This window comes from Chanos chanos, chromosome 13, assembly GCF_902362185.1.
Source record: "Chanos chanos chromosome 13, fChaCha1.1, whole genome shotgun sequence".
Classification (NCBI taxonomy): domain Eukaryota; kingdom Metazoa; phylum Chordata; class Actinopteri; order Gonorynchiformes; family Chanidae; genus Chanos; species Chanos chanos.
In genome coordinates this window covers 16,319,544-16,335,877 of record NC_044507.1, presented here as the reverse complement: position 1 = coordinate 16,335,877, position 16,334 = coordinate 16,319,544, and the positions used below count along the sequence as shown (strand labels likewise).

Below are 16,334 nucleotides of genomic sequence, written 5' to 3'. Positions count from 1 at the left end.
CTTCTCTTTAAGGATATGACACAGAGATCTGGACATCCAGGCCAGGGGACAGTGTGTGTAGCACACACAAGTGTTATCATGGGATGGTAAATGTAACGCTGTGCTTGTACTCACCCAGAGCAAACAGCTGTCTGTGTGTGTGTGTGTGTGTGTGTGTCTGTGTGTGTGGCAGAGCTGCTGCTGGAATCCAGTGAGGTCAATACATATTATCTCTTCCTATAGTGGTCTGACCAGGGGCCATGTATATGAGTCTCTCCTACCCTTTGTGCTATTTTTCTATGTGACCTGATTTTGGGGAAAAAAAAAAAAAACAACACACAAAAAAAAGTGTTTTCTCCTTCAGGCATAGAGCAAAAGAGACACAGCAGAGGGAGAGAGAGAGAGGGAAAAACATACAGAGAGAGAGAAAGAGAGAGAGAGAGTCACAGTGAGGGATGAGAAAGGCAGTGGGAGAGAGAGAACGATTGTGTAGGTGTAAGAGGTTAAAAGAGAAAGGTGGGGAAGCGAGAGAAAGAGAGAAAGAGAGATGGAGAGAGTGATAGCAAATGACTAATTGGTGACTAATCAGGGAGGAACACTCTGCCGCAGAAGCTTCAATGATGAGAAATAAGATAGTGTGGAAAGAAAGAAAGAAAGTAAGAAAGAAAGAGAGAAAGAAAGAAAGAGAACAAGACTGTTAGTTCTGCACTTCTGGAGGTTTTTCTCTCGCCACCTGTTCTGAAAATGACACCCTCCACCCCATATTCCCCCCCCCCCTCCCTCCATCCCCCGCCCCCCTACACACACATTCACATCCACACTCGCAAAAGGTGTTAGGCATTTTTGAACATGTGGCGTTTTTTGGGGGGGGGTTTTGTTTCCGTTCATGTTTGAATTGTTCAAAGCTTTTTTTTTTTCCCCCTTTTTTTTCTCCACCCGGCCTTGCGATCAGAGACACACACAGTGGCCCCGTTTGCCTCCTCTGCTCAGCGGTCGCAAGAACCCTATCAATTACTCATATGCTAATGAGCCCTGTTAACGACTGCAAACCACACGTCTCAACAAATACCTGAAGAGCATGGCAAAGACAGTCTTTTCTCTTTTTTTTCACCCTCTCTCCTTCCTGTCCTCCTTTCCACCTCTCTCTCTCTCTCTCTCTTTCTCTCTCTCATAAAACCCTTCCTGAGTGTCAAAAGTATTTGCAGCTCGTCGCTCCACAAACATTCATGAGTTTCACAGCTAATGCAAACTTAATGCATATTAATGGTTTCTCAACCTTTGGCACATCAAAGAAGGTCTGTTTCTTTCCGGAACAAAATTACACAAACGCACCTCGTTCCGATAACGCGCCTGCCGTCGAAGCTTTTGTTACGAAAAGGGATGAGTTCTGAATTAACCAAAAAAATGCTTTCAATCACAAATACAACGCAATTATTATATACAAGCCTATGTTACCGCATCCATACATCTATACAGTCAGTCACAAATACAATGCAACTATTATACACAAGCCTATGTTACAGCATCCATACATCTGTACAGTCAGGAGACAGGAGATAGCTTGGATGTTCTGTGATACACACTGACGGGGGGGAGAGAGGGAGAGGGGATTGTAGAGGTGTGGTAATGACATGTGTCTGGTTCATCACTCAGAGACACCGTGCTAAGAATGGAAGGGTGTCAGGGCAGAACTAGAACTGCTAGTCACTGGTTCGGGTTGATGTACGTGCTGCGCTTGTTTGAGTGTGTGTGTGTGTGTGTGTGGTGAAGGCTTGATTTGCCCTTTGTGCAACTCTGTGTGTGTGTGCGTGCGCACATGTGTGTGTGTGTGTGTGATAGAGCTTGCAGGACAACACTTCCTTTGTCTCTCCATGTTTCAGGTGGTTGCAAACATGCCCACCATGATGTGACGTGAATAAACAAACAAACACGTATGTACGCGCACGCACACACACACACAGATCAGTATTTCAAAAGGAGCTCACAGAGCACATCCACATGAGCGGTGCAAGCTGCCAAGCAAAGCCCTTAAAACACAATATCCTTTACTCCCTCATTTCTTAAGTGCTACATAAACAAACAAACAATATGTCACCAGTAAACACGCCAAAAAATGCCACGGCAACGCAGACATCAGCGAGCCATGAAAGATGGGGGCATTACGAGAGCGATTAGTGGCAGCAAATTCAATTAATCTCCACAAATCTCTACTGAGGACCCAACAATACCACCCCCTTCTCACTAATTAAACACAGAGCAATCACTGGGCGGTTTGTACAGGGCGATTTGGTTTTGGGACAGTGGGTATATGACGGTCTGGCTCGACATGAAGCATAGTCTTTATTTATTCTGCCATTCTGGCCAAACAGCACATGGCACTATGCGTGTGTGTGTGTGTGTCCGTGTGTGTGACTCAGAGAGTGAGAGAGAGAGAGAGAGAGAGAGAGGAGAAAGAGACAGAGAAGGAGAAAGAGAGAGAGAGGGAGAGAGGGAGAGGGAGAGAGAGATAGGGAGAGAGAGAAAGAGAAAGAGAGAGAGAGGGAGAGGGAGAGAGAGAAAGAGTGAGAGAGAGGGAGAGAGAGAGAGCAAGAGAGAGAGAGAGAGAGAGAGGGAGAGAGAGAAAGAGAAAGAGAGAGAGAGAAAGAGAAAGAGAAAGAGAAAGAGATGACAGAAAAGTGGTTCTTCCTTCACTCCGTCTTGTCCCTGGGGGAGAGGCGACTGACAAAAGCTTCCAGTAATTGGTTTCCTCTTTGTCACTTTAGACAAGGATAACTTTTCATCACAGAGAGGGAATCAGGACCCACTTTTTCAATGTCCTATTCAAACTATCCCTCAACCACCATAAACAGAGTTTTCTTTAAAAAATAGGAGCTAAAATGCAAGTCAGCAGCTACTTAATCACACTTACACTGGCTCTAAGAGAGAGAGCTTGTTTTTCCAGGGGGTAACCTCAATACAGTCTGGGGAAGTTTGCCGGGAGATGGCGAAACATTTCGAGAACTGAAACGATGCACTGAGCTTTGAAGCATGTGGGCCTTTTATCTCTCCACCATACCACAAACACTACACTATACACAAACAGATCTGTCCACAATCTATACCACAAACACTACACTATACACACACAGATCTGTTCACCATACCACAAACACTACACTATACACACACTGATCCGTCCACCATACCACAAACACTACACTATACACACACAGATCTGTTCACCATACCACAAACACTACACTATACACACACTGATCTGTCCACCTTACCACAAATACTGAACTAACACACACTGATCTGTTCACCATAACACAAACACTACACTAACACACACCGATCTGTTCACCATACCACAAACACTACACTAACACACACTGATCTGTTCACCATACCACAAACACTGAACTAACACACACCGATCTGTTCACCATACCACAAACACTACACTAACACACACCTACACAACAGCCAAGGGTTAACTAAAGCAGGTTAAAAAAAAATCTGCTCCAAGGCCTCTACACAAAAAACAAGCCCCTGAAAACAGAGCACCGAGAGAGAGAGAGAGAGAGAGAGAGAGGAGAGTGAGAAACTGGTCAAAGAGCTGCCATTGCACTGACTCTGAGAGTGTGGATGTGACAGCCGCTCTTTTTTGAGCTGTCCTTTGTGTGTATGGGACTGAGCCTGTGACGGGGTCTGAGACCGCTGAGCAGAGCAAAGCAGACAGGGGGCGCTAGAGAGTCAGTCTGTCACAGCTGTCAGCTCCTGTGGCCTGAGGGCTTGTAGTGAGTGTGTAGTCTGAAAGGTTGAGGGTAGACATCTCTCTGAAACCTGCAAAAGACGGAAAAAGAACTAGACAGAGAGGGCAGCGAGAGGAGAGATAAAGAGAGCAAGAGAGAGAGAGAGAAAGAATGAAATAAGGGGCAAGAAAACAGAGAAATGTCAAGCCATGATACGAGGAGAGTGAGGTATAGCAACAGAAATATCGTAATGAAGAAATAGCGTCAGCAAAGACAAAACATAAAGTAAATACACAAGGAGCACTATATGAATATGCAGACGCTTCATGATAAGAAAGACCGGCAGAGATAGATAGGAGAGAGTGAGAGAGGGAGAGTGAGAGAGAGTGAGAGAGAGAGAGAGAGAGCATAATGAAAAGGTGAAAAGCAAAAACTGAGAGAGAAGAGGAGAGAAGGAGGTTAAAAAAAACGGCAGAAAGATGAGGTAGTGTTGTTCGCCGTGTCGCCGTTCCATCTTTTTCCTGAGGGAAGAAGCAGACAAACTGAACCCAGTATTACGAAACATGGTTAAGACCCCAGACTCAACCCTCCCACCCCAAAAGACACTCCGCAAGCAACACCCCCCCCCCCACCCTTTCCATCCATTCCGACCCAACCCTCTTCAACCCTACCACCCTCCCCCTACCCCCCCCCCCCCCCCCCCCCCCCAACCACCCCCCAATCTCCAACAATTCCAACCCAGCAGAGTGCGCCTGTCTCCAGCCCTGGACCACCTGCTTACTGTGGGCTCAATGCTAAGAGTAAGAACACATGAGGGGGGGGAGGGCGGGGGGGAGGGGGACAACAGTCTGACAGGAGATTTTCACACGAGCCCAGCTCCCATGTACGTGTGTGTGTGTGTGCGTGCATGCGCGCGCGTGTGCATGTGTATGCATGTGCGTGTGTCTATGTCTTCTTGAACATGCGTTGCGTAAGTCACACCTGCCGACGAGAGGCAAGCAGTGCTGGAGAAAGCTGTCCGTTTCCATGGGGATATTACAAATGCGTCAAGCGTTGGGTCACATCCACTAAAGAGAGAGCTATTTACTGTTTGCCTTCACATTGCTATTGTGATGAAACACAGAGAGAGCAGAGCCTTTCTCTTACAGAGATTCACAGTTTCTCCAATTTTCATTTTGATTGGCTGTCAGAGGGGGCGGAGAAGGTGTTTAATGCCAGATAAAGCTTTCTTAAGGTCCTTGTGTTTCTCTCTCTGTATGTGTGTGTGTGTGTGTGTGAGTGTGAGTTTGTGTGTGTGTGTGTGTGCGCGCGCGCGCGATCGCTCAATAAAGAAAGGGTGTACGGTTTGTTTTTGATCTGTCCATGGAGCATCTTCCCCAATGTGAAAATCTCCCTCAGTCTCTGCAGCGTCGCACTGTCCATGGAGAGAAAGGGTTTAGCGCCGTGTGATCATGTGTGTATGCAAGAGTGTGTGTTAGTGTGTACGTGCGTGGGAGAGGGGGGGGGGAGAGAGAGAGACAGAGAGACAGAGAGAGAGAGAGAGAGAGACAGAGAGCCAGAAAGAGAGAAAGAGAGCGAGAGTAACAGAGCATGTCTGTCTGTCTGACTGTCTGAGTGTGTGTTGGAGTGAGTGAGAGAGCGACATTGTGTGTATGATAGCGTGTGTGTGCGTGTGTGTGTGTGTGTGTGTGTATGAATGCCAGCGTGGGCGTGGTGGGGGCTGGGGGGGTTAGGTGGGGTAAAGGGGGATGGGGGGTGGTGAAGGAGAGAGAAGGGAGGTGGAGGTGTGGGAGGATGGACAGATCTTTGTACTCACTGTAGGGTACACACTCATACTGGATCTCCAGGTACTTGTAGGTTCCCGGGCACGGGTCAGGGAACACGTCTGACCCTGCTACGACCACGCACTGGGTACGGTTATTACACCTGAGACAGAAAGAGAGAGAGAGAGACAGAAGGAGAGAGAGAGAGGGAGACAGGCAGAGAGAAAGAGAAAGAGAGGCAGAGATAGAGACAGACAGACAGACAGACAGGCAGAGGGAGAGAGACGGGCAGAAAGAGACAGACAAACAGAGAGAGACAGACAAAGACAGAGGGAGAAAGAGATAGAGAGAGAGAGAGAGAGAGAAGGACAGAAACCTGTGAGATTCAAAGGCTTCAAAATACAGTATTGCATAAGATAATAATACAAAGGCTGATTTGTTTAGGTGACAAAGGAGTGGTTGTGACGTTGTAATTTCACTCCATATGTGAACATATACGACATGGCATAAAGAGCAAGTAAGAGTGCAATGATGTCTCTTTCTCTCTCCCTCTTTTCTTCCTTCTACAGCACGGAGGCAATTACTGGCATGAGAAGGCAGGAATACAGATAAGGCACACACACACATACACAGACACACACACACACACACACACACACACACATATACAAGAAAATTATATGCAACATTATCCGGAACATTCTGAATAATGCATGTGAATACAATAAAATCTTTAAATGTTGAGATAGATGTATTTTTCCCTGTCTCTCTTAAAGCACACTTAACATGCTTAAACACACACACACACACACACACACACACACACACACACACACACACACACAAATACACACATTTTTCAAGAACCAAATCCCTCTCCTCACTGCAGTTTGTACCATCCTCTCTCCCTCATTCCCTCCTTTTCTGTCTCTCTCTCTCTGTCACACACAGACACACACACACTGACACACACACACACACACACACACAAACACACACACACACACGTCTCTCTGCTGCACTCTGTTTATCTTCTCATCAGCACCCCTTCACCATACTCCCCTCCATTCCACACCAATCCTTCCTCTTCTCCACATCTCCCAATCTCTCCCTCTCTCTCTTTCTTTCTCTCGCTCCCTGTCTCCCTCCCTACTGTGCTTTGCTCGCACTCTCTCCCTCCATTACCACGGTGATGGATAGCTAGAAGAGGGAATCCATTGATCTGGTCTCTGAGGAAGCAGATGCTAAGCACAGTCAGAGAGTGTGCAGCTGCAGGCAAAGTGCAAACACACACTCACACACACACCCACACACATACACACACACACCCCAATATATGCATACATACACATGCACACATAGAGAAGACGGCATGTTTGAATATTCACACATATCAGTGCACAGCTACAACACATAGTCAAACTCAGACACAGTGGTTCTCTGATTGACTCATACTTCTACACTTATACTTCTACATGTAAATACACACACACACACACACACACGTGTATTCACACTCACGCATACACACACACACACACACACACACACACACGCACACACACACACACACACACACACGCTCTGACGTACCTCTGTGACATAATTTTGAAGGCATCGGGCAGGTAACACTGCACATTCTCCATCTGAAAAGGGTCAGCGTCACAGATCTTGTCATCCGTGCGGCCGTAGTTGGCCGTCTCGATCATGATGACGTCACTGCCGGGGCATCGCAGCTCGATGGGGTAACCTTCGCACGCCAGCTCCCTCCGCATCAGCCCGAAAGGCATCGCCGAGCGACTCAAAGCTACAAGCAACACAGACACGTTTCACTTAGAGAGAAAATAAAGGGAATTAAAGAAAGAGATACACATGAACAGTTTAATGCCTCTCTACCACAATTAATACATTACGGAGTGTGAATGACAGCGTTCCAAGGATTAAAAAGAGAGACATCACATTAATGTGGTGTTTTATTCAAGTGAAGGATAAGTCAGGCCCACCTCCCTCTGTGTCCCCCCTCCCCGCACAAAGTCCCAGGAGAGAGAAACTACAACTTTAAGATTCAGTCCACATGTCCTTGAGGAAAACCCTATTTACTCTCATAGTGCAACTAACTCAGAGACAGCCTCTCATACTACATTAACATCCAACCCCCCCCCCCCCCCCCCAACCCACACACACCCACACACATACGCGTGCGCGCACACACACACACACACACACATACACACACACACACACACAACCACCTGAATGAACGTATATGGTGCTTAGTGGGTAAAGAAGACAAGAGCGATGGGGGAGAAGGCCATTTTGAAAAACTGCGTGTTCCACCTTCGCTGGCCCACTTGGCCAGAGACCGAGGGCCCGTCTGGCGGCCTGTCGCGGTGTGAAGAGGACCAGGCCCAGACAGGTGGGTTAATCGCCGGGCAAGGCTGAGAGGATGTGAGAGAATCCCAGAACGGCGCTCTCTTACTGCACGAGGGCTTTTCAAAAAGCCCAACGCGTTCAAACCCCTGGGCACAGCAAAGAGCTGGCAGTCGCCCACGCCGGTCTCAAGAACCGCAGAGCGGTGAGAGAAACTCTCCACAGAGCTAAAGGGCAGCGGAGATTCTCCGGCAACTTCCAAAATTAAAGATAAATACGAAAGCTAAAATAACTTCTATCGATAGCAGGTGCCTCCTTAAGTTCGCAAGTCCCTTAATATAGATACAAACACACATTTTTCATTATATGCTGTAAAGGCAAGAGGAAGTTGGCATTTCTGTGGCATTCAGTGGTGGGGAAAAAAAAGCCACACTGTAAGATGAGTCATTCTTCGCTCTCTTCAGACCAATGTGTTGCACATAGGCAAAAAAAAAAACAAAAAACAAAAAATAACCAAAAAAAAAAACCCCATGGGTGTGCATTTTCCACAGCAGAAAGGCCCTGCTGATGACTTTTATGGGGTGGAGCACATGATTAACATCAATGTGATGGCAGTCACCAGATCTACTTCTCTTAGTCAGGAGATCTAAAGCTGTCAAACCATTAGGGGAAGATGGGGTAGCAGAGCCATTAAGTGTGTGTTCTTCTGCCACCATCCACAAAACACCAAACGATGGAACTTCTTGTGGAGAAACGGTGTCACGTGTGGAGAAATGGTGTCACGTCTCTCTTACAGACCCTGTAGAATCTATGCCAAGAGGCACTGAGGCTGCTCCGGCAGCTACTGGTGGCAACGCTTCACTCAGTCCCTTCATGTGGATGTCTCCTTTAGTTTCTGCGGTTACATGAGCATGTGGAGCTGTTCTGTGAAGTATTGGGAGACGGTTAGAACTGACCGATGAAACGCTTTGGTTTCGACCAATGAAACGCCTCGGTTTAAAAGCGCGGATCTGCGGAGCTCTCCGTGGTGCTGAAGCGTTTATCCATTCAGCCGCCGAGAATTCAGATTTGAATTTATTTAATACAAGACCACCACAGCTTAAAAAAAAAAAAACAACCATCACTGCACTACATCAGCAGTTTTATAACACATGCACATAACAGACCTGTTCTCCATAGTGATGGAAAAAAAACCAGCCAGTAAACCTATTAAACCTCCTCTCTCTCTCTCTCTCTCTCTCTCACACACACACACACACACACACACACACACACACACAAACAGATAGAGCAAGAAAGAGAGGGGGGGGCACAACGAATATTTTTTTCTTTAGAATTTGATGAGGGCGCTAATACAAAAAATTCTAAGTCTTTCTGTCGACGTTTCCATCACGGTCAACGCCAAGGCCGCTCATTACAAAAACCACCGCGGCCCCGTGCCTATATGAATCAGTGTACTTGAGCTGTCTGTGAAAAATCTGAAAATGTCACCCGTATTCATCCCGCTGCTCTTAAATGCACTCACGAGGCTCAGGCTTGGGGAAGGATGAACACCCATTTTCAACAGTGCCCCCCCCTCCCCTTTTCTTTTTAAATCCTCTTTTCCTTCACCATTCCAGAGCCCCAGCCGTCCGCACGGAGAAATCACTTAGCCAGGAGATGCACGTCGAAGAGCTGTGATCCTATTGCATGCTGCATCTAGCAATGGCATAACAGCTGGGTTTTCCAATACACACACACACACACACACACACACATACTAAAATGAATTATGTGTTAGGAACGTGGTTCTTCTTTGCATAGTTGCCAAACAGATGTTGTCGTTTAAGTTGAATTGTGACCTTTTCTGCGTTAGAGGGGATTTGGTTTTTGATTGAAAACCTGCGAATTCAACACAGCGGTCCAGGTTTAATAGACCCCATGCTAAGCAAAGGCTCACGTAGGAAACACTGCACAGCCAGTCTGTAACCATAAATACAATCAGGACCTCCCACAGGCTAAAATAACACACACACAAACACACACAAACACACACAAACACACACATACAACACATCAATGCTTCTCCACTTCCTCTACACACACAACTCACAATTACTTGTGGGGTGTACCTCTATACATACCCTGACCACTGACCATGCCACCACCTCTTTAGGCGTGTACACACACACACACACACACACACACACACACACACGCATACAGACACACACCCACATGAACATACATGGAGGTATGTGTGTGTGTATGTGTATGTTGGGGGGGGGGGGGGGGGGGGGGGGGGGGGGGGGGGGGATTAATGTGTGTCAGTGTGCAGCCGTGTTCCTTTGGCTCCCCTGTGGTGCACACACACAGTTCCTTATCGCTGCCCACTGATTAAACCATTTCTCTGAGATGAGCCAAGCTCAGCACATACACACCCACGGCAGGAAGCCTATCACTCACCCAAACTGTATGGAAACATTCATATAGATCCAATGCATCAGTTTCAGCTCCAACTGGCCATCCCAACATGAAACCAACTCCCTGCCTACTGCATACTACACAAACCTCCCTCAGTGATCTCTCTCTCTCTGTCTCTTCCCTCTCTCTCTCTCTCCCTCTCTCTCTATCTCTATCTCTCTCGAAGGTTCATTACGGCAAAGCGCTCGATACAGAAACAAGAGTGGATTTTCTGTTATATGTTAATTATTGACGAGAGCTTTGCAAAATCATAATGAAATGATTTGAGTCTTGATTAAAAGCTAATGCTTTTAGCTACTGTTCATGAGACTGACAAGCAGATTCCCCTTGGTGAACAATATGACAAGAAGATGGTATGGAAGAGTAATCCAGATCTAAACCGGATTGAATCTAAATCCTGCATTCACACAGGATTAGATTTAGTGGAGTCGTCATGGGTTTATCATTTCTTTCTTTTTTTTCTTCTCCCATCATTCTCCAGAGAAAGAATTGACCATGTGCATACACAGGATGGCAACGGTTACCACTGTGCGTTCAGGTTCTGAAATATTTGTGACGTTAACTCATAAAATTCTACGGCATGTTATAAAACCCATAAATATTCCCATTTATGCCACAATAATTGTGTACTTACAAGAATTTTCCTTTCTCATAAAACGACAGACACTAAAACTGTTTACTTTCAAAATAACCATAATCATTAATTTCAAAATAATCATTTTTCCTTCTGACATAAATGTGAAAAGTAGTGAAATAATCATCATTTTGGGCAGACGTGTGAAGACAGAAGGGCATTAATATTAGATCCGTAACTTCATAGAGATGATCAGCCTCTCTCTCTTTTCTGTGACAGGTGTTAGAGATCTAACCACGGCTAATGGCTGTCTCTGGGTTTTGGCAGTGTTGGTGCGGGGAACAGATAAAGATCTGATTTTATCAATGAGCATATGGGATTCTGGGCTCAGTGGTGACTCAGTGGTCCTCTGGCTGAGATGCCGTATGATTGGCTGACAAACCACAGGCACTGTGTGTCCTTTTTTCTTTCACTGTGTAGGAACCAGAGGCTTCTGTTCTCAGTTACTAACCAAATGTTCTCTTACGGAGAATACACCACCTCTAACTACGGTCTGAACGTTTGCGAATGTCGATGTAGTGTTCTCGAAACATGTAAACACGGATGTGGCCCCCCTGCCCCTATAAAAAAAAAAAAACATCAGTCCATCTGGGTGACTGATGTGGGGAGACGGATGGACGGATGGACGGGGGGGAGGGGGGGGGAGTAGTTGTCACTCCAGGGCAGTTGGTATTGAAGAGATGGGACTGGTGTCTCTATAATGAAACCTCCATAGTCATTAAGATCGGGGGTGTGTGTGTGGGGGGGGGGGGGGGGTGGTGCTGAGAGAGAGAGACTGATTGGATTTGACTCATTATCCAAATGCAGTAATTAAGGCCGGAGGGGCAGAGCAGAGAAGAGCAGGGAAGAAGCACCCAGAGACGCCTGCACTGGCACGGCCAGACAAAAGACAGGGCCAAGGTCTAACACAGACGCTCATACAAACACTCACTCCCCCCAGGACTGACAAAGCCTAGTAAACCTTCCTAAAAAAAAAAAAAAAAAAAAAAAATCACACGAAAAGCAAATGTGAACGATAAGCCAATTTAAAGGGATAATAAACACTTCTACGGATCCAGATCTCACATTTCAGATCAGATAAATACACACCAAGATGCAGATTTCCGGAAAAAAAAAAAAGCCCAGCTTAAAGATATCGCTGATGGCTAATATTGACTACTCAATGTAACTATAGACTTTTTAAAAGAAAGAAATAAAAGCTGATGGAGCTGGTGACTGTTACATTGAGGGTGTGCCGTCCTGAATTCAGATTACACGGAAAATCATTTCATCCATCTCTCAAGCAGCAGGTGCTTCCTGGTGAAAGAGTGTTTTGAAGTCTTTCAAGAAAAAGCGTCGTAAAAACACCCAAAATCAACAAAACAAAACAAACAAAACGATATACTTTGATTATCATTTCTGATATCCAATTAGCACACCCCAAACCAGCCGAGAGCAGTCTCTCTCCTTTCTGTGCGGGCGTCTCCTGAACGCTGGGCTGTTGATCAACACTGGGGGGTCCCCACAGGAGATAGAGCAGTTCACCGAGGCCAGCGAGGCTGTCAAATCCAGCCATGACGCAGTCGCGTCTCCCGGACCTGGCCTCGCTGTGGACCCCTGAGCTCCGGGCCCTATAGGGGGGGAGACTGGGACACAGGAAGGCCCGGGGATCTGGGCACGCGAGGCAAAGGGTCGTTCTCCCTTCCACACCCCCGAGCCGGACTGAGACGAAACGAGATGAGACAAGACGAGACGTGAATGAGACGAGACTGAGTCGAAGAGTCACCAGCTCGAGCCATGGGGTCAAAGCGCAGAGCAGAGCCAAAATGACACACATCCAAAGTGATTAAACCCAGCCAATGAAAGGAAGAAAGAGAGAGAGAGAGAGAGAGAGAGAGAGAGAGAGAGAGAGGGAGAATGATTGGGTGGGTGGCACTGATAACAAAGCTGCCTCCATACATACTGATTAAGCTGCCTCAACCCAGACACAGACCCGGAGAGAAGGACAGATATAAACTAAAATACCTACAGGAGATGCAGAGGGAGAGAGAGGGAGAAATAATGACCCTTCTTCAGCAGGGAACGCACAATGACCTCTAAAGCCAGTGGCTCAAGGTCAAACAGAGCTTATCCGAGATGTGCACTGGCAGAAACTGGCCCGCTCTTCTCTCCACAGCCTGCTGCTTCTTCCTACTCCCCTCGGCTCCCGCGCCGAAGCCAATTACAGCCCAGCGTCCGCCATGACATCACCCGTCGAGCCCGACACGACCAATCACAGCACACACTCAAACACTTTCTCACCCGCAATCAACAGCACACCAGGCTGGTGCTGGGTGCGGTGGGCCGGGGGCTTGAGAGGACAAGGGCCGAAGGCCTGACAGGATTAAGATTAGATGAGAGGCAGAGATAGAAGTTAATGAGGTGGGCTGGACCACACACAGGGCCTGAGAGCAAAATCAGAGCTTGACCAGCCGAGGACAGGGATGTGTCCAGACAGTGTCGCTGTGTGACGCGCGCACACGCTTAAACACACACACGCCTGCACGCGCACACACACACACACACACACACATGCACACAATGTCTGGCCTCCTTTCCACAAAGTAGCATAGGAACACTCACCGCCCCCCCCCCCCCCAAAAAAAACAAACCGAACCGAAATAAAACGAAACACTATAAAGATTTTTTAGCCTAACCAAATTCCCACCACTCCAAATGATCTGCCTGTCTTCTCTCTGCCTGGAAATATCCAAATATCTACTGCTCTGTCATGAGACAGAGAGAGAGAGAGAGAGAGAGAGAGGGAGAGGGAGAGGGAGAGAGAGAAAGAGACAGAAAGGGGGAAGAGCTATATTTCGCGTTGCTTTTGATACTGGAGTTCTCCAAATGGGAGTTTGGGAGAGAGAAAGAGTGCTGGAGCCTGGAACAGAGTCAGTGCCTGAACATTTCATTAGCACAGAGTAATAAGGCAGTCCTGCAGGCCAAAGGCTGAACACAACGCCAGGAGGCCCAAGAGCTGCCGCACATCTCAGCTGTAAAATATTCCATTTATCAGTTGATGGCGTCGGCGATATCATTTAAAAAAAAAAAAAAAAAGAGGGGACAATATTCTCAAGCCAATCAAAATGAAAGAGAGCAGAGTTGGAAGGCCAGAAGGGACAGGAAGGGAGTGAGTGAGTGAGGGAGAGAGAGAGTGGAGTAGAGCAGCATTGGAGGCCGACTGTCAGAAAGATAAGAGTACACGGGGAAGAATTGTGCGCCACGTCCAGAAACCTGTTAGGAAGGATGAGTGTCAAACTCCTGCCCTGTCACTGGACCGGACACTTAATTAACCTCTTTGTGCACTGATCTAGACCACTCTCTCTCTCTCTCTCTCCCTCAGTAAGTTCTTCTCTGCCTCTCTGTGTATTTAGACTTGCTGTGTGATTAAAAACGTGTCTCTGTGGTTCTGCCAGTGTGTGTGTGTGTGTGTGTGTGTGTGTGTATGTGTCTGCACGTGTGTGTGTATGTACATGTGTGCACGAGGTTGTGTGTGTGTCTGCGTGTGTGTGTGTGCGCGTGTGTGTGTGTGTGTGTGTGTGTATGTATGTGTCTGCATGTGTGTGTGTGTGTGTGTGTATGTATGTGTGTGCATGAGGTTGTGTGTGTGTGTGTGTGTGTGTGTGTGTCTGCATGCGTGTGGGTAGGTGAGTGTAGGTGCATGTTCGTTCATGCGTAGGAGGGCAGTAATGTCAGTAATGTAAAAGCCTTCATCAATGAGCCAACGTCTTAGTATGTCTCTGCTTTTCTCTCTGCTTTTCTCTTCTAATGATTCTCCAGAGATTATCCTCTCTCCTCCCTTTCTCTTCCTCTTCTCCTTCTCTCGTTCACCCAGAGCTCTCTATCCCTACCACCCTCCCTCCTTTGGCTTTTTTTTTTCTATTTTTGCATTCATTCCAATCTGTCTCTTTTTCCCTGTCTCTCTCGACTCCTGACCCGTCTCTCTCCCGGAGTGTCGCTCTTTCTGCCTTCTCTCCACTCCTCCTCCCTCGCTTCAGTGGAAGTGCTGAACCAGCCTGCCCTTGGCTGGCAGCTGAAAGCTGCTGCTGGTAATTATTAATCTGCAGTATGGAGCATACACATACACAAACACACACACACACACACACACACACACAAACACACGCGCACGCACGCAAATACAAAGACAAACACTAACCAGATCGACACCACTGCAACATCACAAACACACGGACAGACAGAGGTCATGAAAGAGAGGGAGAGAGCGAAAGAGAGAGAGGGAGAGAGAGAGAGAGAGAGATGAAATCACAAAATACTGCTGGATCTACATAGACAGGAACAGGTTGTGTGTCCTCTTGTCCCCCATCAATGTGAACACACTGACACTCAGGCAGGGAGGGAGGGTGGAGAGAGAGAACGAGAGAGAGAGAGAGAGAGAGAGAGCACCAGCACCATCTTCAAAGGCTCATTTGAAAGAACACACCGTGTCTCTCCTCCCTCCCTCATTCCCTCAACCCCCCCCCCCCCCAAATATATATTCAAAGGCCATCCATTAACCTTTCACTCACACAGGCTTGTCTGTGATCCACTGTTCTCAGCCAAGGGCTTTGAAGAGCACACCACAACCCCACAATCCAGGCAGGAGATAGAGGGAGAGAAAGAACGCGGAAGAGAGGGAAAGAACGAGACAGGGAGACAGAAACCAATATAGAGAGGAAGAGAGAGAGAGAGAGAAGAGAATGGGAGGGATAGAAAGAAAGAGAGAAAGAGAGAAAGAGAGGGGGGGTAAGCTCCATATCAATACATGAGATGATCAGGTGGAGACCAGAGGACCCACTTAAGATGAGATCTAAAATATGGGAGTAGAGAGAGAGAGGGAGAGAGAGAGATGGAAAGAAGATGGGGAGGCAATGGAAAATGGTGAGAGGGAGTCTGGCCTAAGGAGAGGTGTGGGGAGCACTTTGAATAACTTGGAGGACTATGCAGTAGTGGGTCTAGCTTGCATGGCGCCCCCCCCCCTCCTCCCCCATTTGACAGATTTCCCTGCTCCCTCTACCTTAGGCTTCCAGTGGGGGAGGCCTGAGGTGAACCTCCCACTACCCACTATCCCCCCCCCCCCCCCCCCGACCTCCCGCCATCTCGTACTTCTGAGAGAGAGAACTTCCCAGGCGGTAGCCTTCCTAGCTCACAAACTAGAATCAGGGCGCCCACTCCAAAAAAGTTTACTGACCCACACACACACACGGCGACATGATATCCGTGACGTGACATGCAAATGGGTGATAGAAAAGCGTTCGTGCAAATGTCACCATTCTGAATTTCTTCTTGCGGGCGCCCCGTGCCGCCCCCCCCCCCCAGAATGGACACGTCACCCGCACCTAAATCCTGCCACTGTTGGTGCGATAGGGA

General features: G+C 47.5%; 1 protein-coding gene across 1 annotated transcript in view; it reads right to left on the bottom strand.

The window, feature by feature from the left end:
* The window catches only part of adgrl1a (adhesion G protein-coupled receptor L1a), an 85,209-nt gene that overhangs the window by 29,689 nt on the left and 39,186 nt on the right, over positions 1 to 16,334 (bottom strand). Inside the window, exons 3-4 of the mRNA XM_030789623.1 lie at positions 7,073 to 7,286; positions 5,533 to 5,642 (exon numbers count right to left, since the gene is read on the bottom strand). Coding sequence (XP_030645483.1) covers positions 5,533 to 5,642; positions 7,073 to 7,286 — 324 coding nt within the window. The remainder of the gene's footprint in view (positions 1 to 5,532; positions 5,643 to 7,072; positions 7,287 to 16,334) is intronic.